This window comes from Sorex araneus, chromosome 5 (assembly GCF_027595985.1).
Source record: "Sorex araneus isolate mSorAra2 chromosome 5, mSorAra2.pri, whole genome shotgun sequence".
Lineage (NCBI taxonomy): Eukaryota > Metazoa > Chordata > Mammalia > Eulipotyphla > Soricidae > Sorex > Sorex araneus.
In genome coordinates, this window is record NC_073306.1 from 103,787,657 (window position 1) to 103,796,636 (window position 8,980).

At 58.3% G+C, this 8,980-nt stretch overlaps 1 protein-coding gene across 2 annotated transcripts; it reads right to left on the reverse strand.

Moving 5' to 3' along the window:
• Positions 1–533: 533 nt before the first annotated feature.
• Positions 534–7,406, reverse strand: EGR2 (early growth response 2). 2 transcript variants are annotated; one of them, XM_012934637.2, is made up of 3 exons: positions 7,155–7,406; positions 4,368–4,476; positions 534–3,028 (listed from the first exon to the last, which is right to left on the reverse strand). In XM_012934637.2, the coding sequence occupies exons 1-3, from the start codon at positions 7,251–7,253 to the stop codon at positions 1,773–1,775; spliced, it is 1,464 nt and encodes a 487-aa protein (XP_012790091.1). In that variant the 5' UTR covers positions 7,254–7,406; the 3' UTR covers positions 534–1,772. The 2 variants fall into 2 exon arrangements, with proteins under 2 accessions (XP_012790091.1, XP_054994399.1); XM_055138424.1 differs by lacking the exons at positions 4,368–4,476; positions 7,155–7,406 and adding an exon at positions 3,660–4,298.
• Between the last annotated feature and the right edge of the window lie 1,574 nt (positions 7,407–8,980).

The window sequence follows — 8,980 nt, forward strand, 5'->3', positions numbered from 1 at the left end:
GATCTAAAGAGGAGATAGTGATTTTCAAAAAGTTTTCTGTGGTCTCGAAACTAATCCTGGAACCTGAAAGTCATTTCCAGCTTGAGAATGCCACCACACTTTCCACAAAGCCACACCTCTGAGTGCCGGGCCCTAGTCAGGGTTCTGAAAGCAGCCGCAAATGTGTAGTCTCCGAGTGGGCTCTTGTTAGTATTTATTTTCCGGAGCCCACTCAGGAGCAGAGAAAAGCTATAGGCTGTTAGAGTTCGGAACAATGAGTCAAAACAATGCCGCCTCCCCACTTTTACACTAAGGCAGAGGGGGAAATTCCCCTGAACAGCGTTTGATTTTGAATGGAGATGGCTTTGGGGTAAGAGGGCTGATGCTGGGAGATTAGCAAAGAAAACGTGGAGATCTTGACTGACTTGATCAGAGCACTATAACCCACAGGTGCTTAGTATTCCTATTTTTGTTTGTTTCAGTTGTCTCACAGCTATTAGACAGTTGAATGCCCACCCTGTAAATCTTCCATAAATGATTCCTGAAGCAAAGAATATTGTTGAAAAGTATTTATTTACACTATCGTCATAAACCATCCATTATCTGAACTTCAGTTAGTGGTTTGAGTTAGAATAAATCATTTGTACTTCACAACTATTAAGAGCTAATAACAAACAAGTCAGCTCCAGTAACATTATTTACATTTTTTATCTGTAATTTGACTACAAAGGTAACACTTTTAAGTCACAAAACAGCATACAAAAATATACTTTCTAAAAAAAATTACAAATATTAATAGGCAGAAATATACAGCCATACTAAACCCAAGGAGTGATTTTTTTTTCCATAGTAAGGCAACCCATTTACATGCAGACCCTGTAACATTGTCTACATCACACAAGGCACCAAAGGACACGTCCAACACAATTACATGCATCCAAGTTCCAGAGAATATATGTACATACCCCTTTTAAATAAGTTAACCTCTGACTAATTTCAAGAGATCATAAATGCTTTTTTTTTCCCAAAGGTTCAAAACTTGGAGAACAGTGCACATCAAAAATACACAAAATCTGAATGGATATACACTGGAAAAATAGTCTACATTTCTCAACTCAAAAAGGAGCAGATATTGCTACATCCCTCCCGTCACATTGCACGTCTGTTCTCTGAGTATAATACATATTGCTTAAAGGGTTGAGACGACTAGATAAGCTTTGATTCACTGTTCTAGGGCCACAGAATGCAGCATACAGGCCATGCTTCACTCTCTGTACAGCGCCCCCCACATTAGTCCCAAGCCATAAAGTGCACGTCAGTTTTGCTGCTCCTTTTTGCTGTCCCCCATCTGAAGGGATCAGCATCTCCCAACCTACTGTAGAAAAAGTCTCAGATTCATTCTCACATCCAGAGTCAAAAACCTGCAACCAGCCACAATCAGAGAAGGGGGTGAAGGCAGGAGGTGGGGGGGGGAGCAAAACCTAGTCAAATAAGCCTTTCAAGCAGGGGTAGATGTCAGCCCTCTAGGCCAGGGTCCCCATTCCCACATCCTCTCTGAGCCTCTCCAATGTGCTGGGGTGATCGACTCATCTACAAGGGAAGAAAGTGGGTGGAGTGTTGGAAGGACCTGCTCTAAATGGAAAGTGGGGGGGGCAAGTGCTGGGCTCCATCAAAGCCAAATGCCCAACAAAGGGAAGGAAGCCGGGAAAGGTGGTAGTGTTTGTTGTGTAGTTTGAGTAGACGAAGAGCCACCGGGGCCTCCACAACGATGATGCGTAGGCCTGAGTCTCATCTCAAGGTGTCCGGGTCCGAGAGGAGCAAGGTGCCAGGGGCCCTCCACCGATAGTGCTATTGTTGCTGCTGCACAGGGGGCCCCCAGCCTGTGAAGCCCCTGGACAGGAGGTCGTGGACGAGGCCGGCATGGACGATGGGGGGGCACTGCTTTTCCGCTCCTTCTGCCTCAGGTGGATCTTGGTGTGGCGCTTCCTCTCATCGCTCCGGGCGAACTTGCGGCCACAGTAGTCACAGGCGAAGGGCTTCTCCCCGGTGTGGGTGCGGATGTGGGTAGTGAGGTGGTCACTGCGGCTGAAGTTGCGCATGCAGATCCGACACTGGAAGGGCTTGTGCCCCGTGTGGATGCGGATATGCCGTGTCAGCTCATCGGAGCGAGAGAAGCGCCGGTCACAGCCTTCTGCTGGGCATGGGTAGGGTCGCTCATGCACGGGGGTCTTGCTGGGCCTATTGGGGTACTTTCGAGGCCGCAGAATGGGCCGCAGGGGCAAGTGGTGGGGGTTATAGGCGGCGGCAGCGGCCGCTGCTGAGCTGCTGCCTGGCAGCCGGGGTACCTCGCTGCCTCCACTGGCCCCTGGGCCTGCAGCCCCACCACTGGGCCCCCCCAGGGTAAAGTTACGGATAGTGGAGAGCGGAGTGAGTGGAGGGGGGACCCGGAGGGAGTCCAGGGGACAAGGAAAGGGCTTGCGATCTGGGCCAGCTGTACCATGGAGGTCTCTCTGGCACTGCGGCGAAAAAAATCCAGGATAGTCTGGGATCATGGGGAAGAGACTTGGGTCCGCTGCTGGCTTGGGGGACGGGTAGGAAGGAGGCGGTGGGTAGGCCAGAGAGGAGGAGCTGGAGGTGGTGGCTGCTGAGAGGAACGCCGCTGAGGGGTCCTGGTAGAGCTCTCCTGCTGGACAGCCTGAATAAGGAGGCGGTGGCGGCGGTGAGTAGAGGTGGTCCAGGTCGGGCTGGGTCTGGGACATGGTGCACACGCCCAGGGGTCCTGTAGCCAGTGGGTTGGGAGAAGCAGAAGTGACGCTGGATGAGGCAGTGGTCGAAGCCGGGGAAGTGACCCCTTGCAGGATGCCTGCACTCACGATATTAATAATGCCTTCTGGGTAGCAGCTGGCACCAGGATACTGAGGGTCAATGGAGAACTTGCCCATGTAAGTGAAGGTCTGGTTTCTGGGTGCAGAGACGGGAGCAAAACTGCTGGGGTATGTGAGATCCAAGGACCTCTTCTCGCCAGTCATGTCAATGTTGATCATGCCATCTGCAGAGGGAGAAGGAAGAAAAGAGGTGGGGCAATGAGAAAGCAGGCACACACTGCTGCCTCTCACCCCTTTCACTGGGTTCATTCCTAAGGCTCAGGATCTTAGCACCGCTGGGCTGGGACAGACTCCAACAGGTGGAGAAACTGCAGCCAGTCCAGAGACAGGAACTCTCCCAAATTCCAGGGTAGCAGTCAGTGAGAGTCTGGGACTCAGGAGCTACCTCCAGGAAAGCACGATGAGCTACTCCCATCACCACCCCCCATACACTCGCAGCCATCTGTGGCTCTAGTTCCCAATAAAAACACCCAATAATAGAACAATAATATCAAAAATTCTCCATCTGCCTGGAACTTCTCTCCCTCTTCCTTTGCCCGAGGGTTCCACGGCTAGGATTCCGGGACAGAAAGCACCCAGGACACTGATCCCGGCCGGGGTCGTGAAGGTACTAGCCTGAGAGGCAAGTCTGAGAGAGGGTTCAGTGATTTCCCAGCCGCTGCCCCCGCTTTCATTCCCTCGGCGTTTCAGCATAGGCGGCAGGCGGGAATCCACCGGGCTTTTCGGGGGGCTCCTTCTACACGCTTCCCTGCTCCCCGCACCCGTCTCCTTCACCTGATACCCGAGCGTACCCACCCTAGTCCCCAGCTAGTGGCCGGGTCAGATAGGAAGGCGCGGGGGCCCAGGGAGCCGATTTTCCCTGGCATCCTCAAGGAACCCCGCAGCGCCGGTGGTGCCCGGGGCCTCCCCATCTCTCCTTCTCTCTCTGCATCCTGGGGGCCGCCTCCAGCCGCTGCCTGCCCTCCTGCACCCTCTCCACCCCGCCTCGCCAGCCCCCTCAACTTGGCGGGCGGTGCGCAGGTGGGAGCGCGCCCTGACGCCGGTTTTCCCCGGGTCCGCGCCGCCCGGGAGAGCGCGGCAAACGCTTCCCTCCGCAGCGTCTCGGCGGCCAGGCTCGCTCGGCGCGCAGCTCTCCTCCCGAGCTCCGGAACTTTGCCGTCACTTTGCCCCGAGCCCGGGAGAGGGGAGGCCGAGCGGCCAGCGTCCCCGGGCCGGGTGGGGCACTTCTCCCACGCTCATCCCTGCGTCCGCCGCCGGCCGCGCGTGCCGCGGCGAGTGCGCCGCGCGCTCGGCGGACCTGGAGCATCTGCCCGCGCGCCGCGTTCCAACGCCTTCTCCTGCACCTCCGCGGGCTTCTCTGCACACCCTTCCCATCTTCAAAGCTAATCGGGCAACCCTGTCTCCCTCGCTTCCCAAACCCGCCGAGAACTGCATAAGCACCGCACCCCACCCACTACCTCGGAGCTGCGTGGGGTCCCACCAGCCAAGGGTCACCCGTCTTACCTCCGGCCACTCCGTTCATCTGGTCAAAAGGGCCTCCCAGTTCAGCATTGGGGAAGATGGTCACCGACGTGGCGGCGAGGTCCTCCACCGGGTAGATATTGTCAGACAGCTGGTGCACAAAACCACTGAGAGTTACTGGGATTTTGTCTACGGCCTTGGCGGTCATCATTTGCTCCTCGCACAACCTGGAGACCCAACTCCCTCGCTACCTGGAGTGTCAGAGAAGCCGTTTTGAAGCGGTGTTGGACAGAGCCTACGTTTGTATCTCCTTTTTCCCTCCACACTTAAAAGCAATTACTTAAGAAAAAAATCCAAAAGAAATAAAACTAGCAAACAAGTTGCTGGTTTTGGGTTTTTTCTTTTTTCTTTTTCTTTTTTTGGTTTTAAGAAGAAAAAATGGCTCTTTGCCACGGCCTCTCTCCTGGGTGCCGGCTGGGAAGCCAGGAGTTGCTGGTGTAGTGTTATTATAACAGTCAGTGTGTCCCTTCGCCGAGCTATTAATCAATTGCGGCTCTCTCGGTTAGACGGAAAGTGTTGCTCTAAGTATTTATGGGCAGGTCCTCAATGCCCGTGACGTCGCTGCCCATATATGGACTGAGGAACAGGGCTGGGCCAGGAGCTTCTTGCCGTCACATGGCCGATTTGCATACAGCTCTGCGGCGCGGGCTCCGCCGGGCTCGCGCCTCGCGCCCGGGGAGCTGGCGGGGGATGCTCCGCGGGCCGCCCGGGGGCCCTTGACCCGCGCCTCGGTGCGGAGCCCGGAGCCCGGCGGGGAGGGGGCGCGGCGGCGGCCGGGGCTGCAGCCCGCGCGGGAGAGCCGGCGCAGCCCGGGCAGCGGAACAGCCTCCTCGGGCGGGAGGAATTCCGGTTCCCCGGGACTTGCCAAAAAAGGCGAAGATCCGGTGCCGGCGGCTCCGCCCCCCCAGGCCCTTGTTTGGAGCCATTCCGGAAAATTAAACTTCGGAAAGAAACCGAGCGGAGCCGAGACACTCCAGTCAAACCCCTACTCACTTTCTTGGCAGCTCAAAACCGCAAGCAAAAGCAGGCCGCGAATTAAAAAAAAAAAAAAAAGCGGCTCGCATTCACGGAAGCTGACTGCTTGTTTTCTGAATTACTTGGTGGAAAGAAGTGGCTGGTGATAAGAGTGAATGCGGTATTGCTTTTTTGGAAAGTCTGTTCTATTTATACAGGAGCGAAAACGGAACAGGTTTGGGGCTGTTTGTTTGGTTTAAGTATTTTGGGCACCTGGGCGGGGGGGAGGCGGGGAGGAAGAGAGGGAGGGCGGTGTTGGAAGGGGGATAGACCCGAGGAAGAGGCGCGTTGCGGGGAGCTTCGAGAAATCCTCTGCGGGAGACACCCTCCTTCCTCTGCCCGCGCGCTGCCCGCCTCCCTTCAGCTGCTGCGCGCCGCGGGCGCGGTGCCCGGCGCGTCTGGGCGGTCGGCTGTGCGGGGGCGTCCAGATGGAGGCTTGGACACTCACCCTGTCCCACCAACACAGCGCGCGCGCACACACACGCAGGGGCGCGCGCGCACACACACACACACACACACACACACACACAAGCGCGCGCGCTCTTACACGCTCCGCTTCCGCTACACATACTCGCCCCCGCTGCCTTCTTCGCACACCCACTCGGACACCTTAGGCTACACACCTCCTGTTGACAGCGCCCCGGACGCCGCGCGGGTGCCCGGTCCAACTGCACTGGGTGCTCGACGCAGCCTTTCACCCTCCCCTCCTCTGCCTGCACTGTCTCCCCCGCCCCCAACCCGGGCAGCCCCCGACCCCCGAGAGCCCACACTCTGCTGGTGCGTTCTTCCCAGCCCCCGAACTCCGGGACGCACACATTAGGCGGACGCCTCTCCGTTCCCGCGCCCCGAGCCACCCCCGTGCGCCCGGGAGTCCCCCCGAGCCGCGTCGCCCCAGCCTGTGTCGAGCCTCTCTCCCCCACAGTTCCCTTGGCAAGGGAAAAAACAAGACCCCAACGGAGACACGTCTGGATAGTTCCCAAAGCATTTTCCTTTTTTTTTTTTTTTTAATGTCGTGGCAGAGCTCAGACCCCAAAGCAATTTCTAAAAACTTTTCGCGGTCCAGGAGCAGGGGATGCGGGCTCGCAGCGCTGGGGCCCCTCGGCCCGACCCACCCCGGCCCCCACCAGGAACTCCGGGTTGGGCTGGGGCCCCCTCGGAGGCCTGTCCCCGATGGCCAAGTCCAGCGCGTCCCCAGCCTTCCGCTCACCGCCCCCAAGCCACCCGGGCCTGGGCAGGGCCCTGGGCGGACCGCGAGAGCCCGCTGGGCGCTTTCCCGCCCCCCAGGCCGGCGGGCCCCAGCCCGGCGGGGGCGCGGGCGGGCGGGAGCCACGGCGCCACGCAGTGGAGGAACGCGGCGCTGCAGGCGGTGGCCGGGCGCTCACCTGCCGCGGCCGCCCGCTCCCGCCGGGTCTTCAGCCTGGCGGCCAGGGCCCCGGCGCTGCCGGCCGCTGCTGCAGCTCCTCCACCCAAACGCCGCTTCGGCCCCGGGACCCCACGAAACCTGTCCACCCTTCACCCCGCGGCGGCTAAACCATCTTTTAGGACTTCAAATGCCCTGAAAACATTCGGGAAAGTTTCTGGCTTGCTCTGTGCGCTCCTTCCCAATGGTAGACCAAAAGGAAAGAAAAAAAAATTAAGGGTAAAGGAAGAAGTCGCAGCAAGGTTAGCACCTTCGTAGGGTCCCCCGCCCTCCCTGGAGAAAAAGGTGCAAAGTCCCGTCTCTTAAAACACGAGTAGAAAAAGCAGCGCTCTTACCACGTGCGCCAGCCCGCTCCGCCTGCGCTCCGGCCGGTCCCGCGGCCCCCGCGCTGACCACGGGCAAGACGACGCCTCGGAGGGGAGCCCGACTCGCATCTCCAGCCCGGAGTCCGAAAGCCGGCGGGCGGCGGTGGAGGGGCGCAGGAGGATGCGGCTGGGGGTCGCGGCAGCGGGGCCGGCCTCCGAGGTGAGCACCCACCGGCGGCTGGCGCGGGCGCTGCGACTGCGAGCGCTTCGCTCCTCTGCCCGCACGTGGGCGGGCGGGCGGGTGAGTTGCCGGGGCCGCCCCGCGGCGGGCGCTGCTGCCAAGCCTGCCCGCGGCCACCAGCGCCGCCCGGAGGGGGAGCGCCCAGACTCCCGAGTGCCAGGCTGCGGGGCGCAGAGGGCAGCGCGCCGGTCGGGGGCGGCCCGGGCGAGGAGCAGGCGCGCGGTCTAGGGCGCCCCCACCCCCCGCAGCCCCCCACGCGTTCCGGAAGGAAGGAGGAGGCCCAGTTGCGGGTTCGATGGGGCAGAGGGCCCCGCCGAGCAGAGGCGAGTGTGCTCGGCCCGTCTGAAAAGCCATTCCAGTAAAGGAGAAGCGACTGATCGGGATAATTTGGAGCTTTCTAGAGACTCACACCTCCCTAAGAGGTGGGGCCGGGGGAGGGGGGGGTGCTGGGACAAGTAGCAGCTGCAGGGGGCCAGCGCGGGCGCCCAAGAGGTGCCCAGGGCCAGTCCCGGGAGGCCTTCCCTGAACCTCTGCTGCAAACGGGTCAGTAGATGTTTCCTGTAACCTTTTCTTTCTCTTTCTCTCCTTTCTCCCTCCCTTCCTCCCTTCCTTCCTTGTTTCCTTTCTTCCTTGTTTCCTCCTTTCCTTCCCTTGCTTTCTCTCTTCCTTCCTCTTCTTTTTTAAAAAAAGATTGTTTAATTGGATAAACAGCCATTTCAAGCCAGTCACCCTGAGTTCAGATAGGTGAGCAGTAGTTCAGAGACTAACGTGACTCGCCAAAGTCACGCAGCTGATACGTACGTGGTAGTGTCCGAACTTGCCCCGGCTCTTCAGTGCGCTGCCCGCTCCATCCTTTGCTCAGGGAAACCCGGTCCGCAGAGCCTGACTCAGCCTACCAGGGAACACATACGTTCACCCTCAACATCATCTCCCCCCCCCTTTGGCATTTCTGTGGAGAGGAAAGCTGAGGTGAGGGGTCCAAAAGGACAAGGCACTGCCATGAACACCCCCTTAGCCTTCAGCCTGAAGGAAGACTTTGGGTTCTTGGGTCATCCGGATACAGCTTCTGAGTGGAATGACCAGACAGGGACTAAACCAGGACACCAAGAGACCCCGTAAGAGGAGCCAGGCGCACAGTCTCCTTCCAGGAGGGGGAGGTGAGGAGACAAAGAGACAGAAACCCCATGGGTGTTTGCTGAAGGAGAAACTGGGCCCGGGGAGTGGAGAAGAAGGCAGACCATGGCAGCTGAATGAACACACACACACACACACACACACACACACACACACACACACACACACACACACACACTATGGTCTTTATTTTTTGGCATTTGAACTTTTTCTCATCAAAAACTGAACAAACAAATGCCTTTCCTTAAGCTGGAATTGTCAAAATGCCCAAGATGTATCAGGGTTATTAAAGAGCAGCGCATGGGTGCCAGGTTCTGATTTGCTTTGTCCCAATTCCAGACCCAGAAAGTAGAAGAGGAAGGAAGCAGAGGAGCCCTTTGGTAGACTTGCGTGCTCACACAGGAGGGAGAGTTGATGGGGCAACCCAGAGGGGCGTTAGCCTGTGGGTTTGCACTGGCCTCAGAGTTCTCTCAGCCATTTT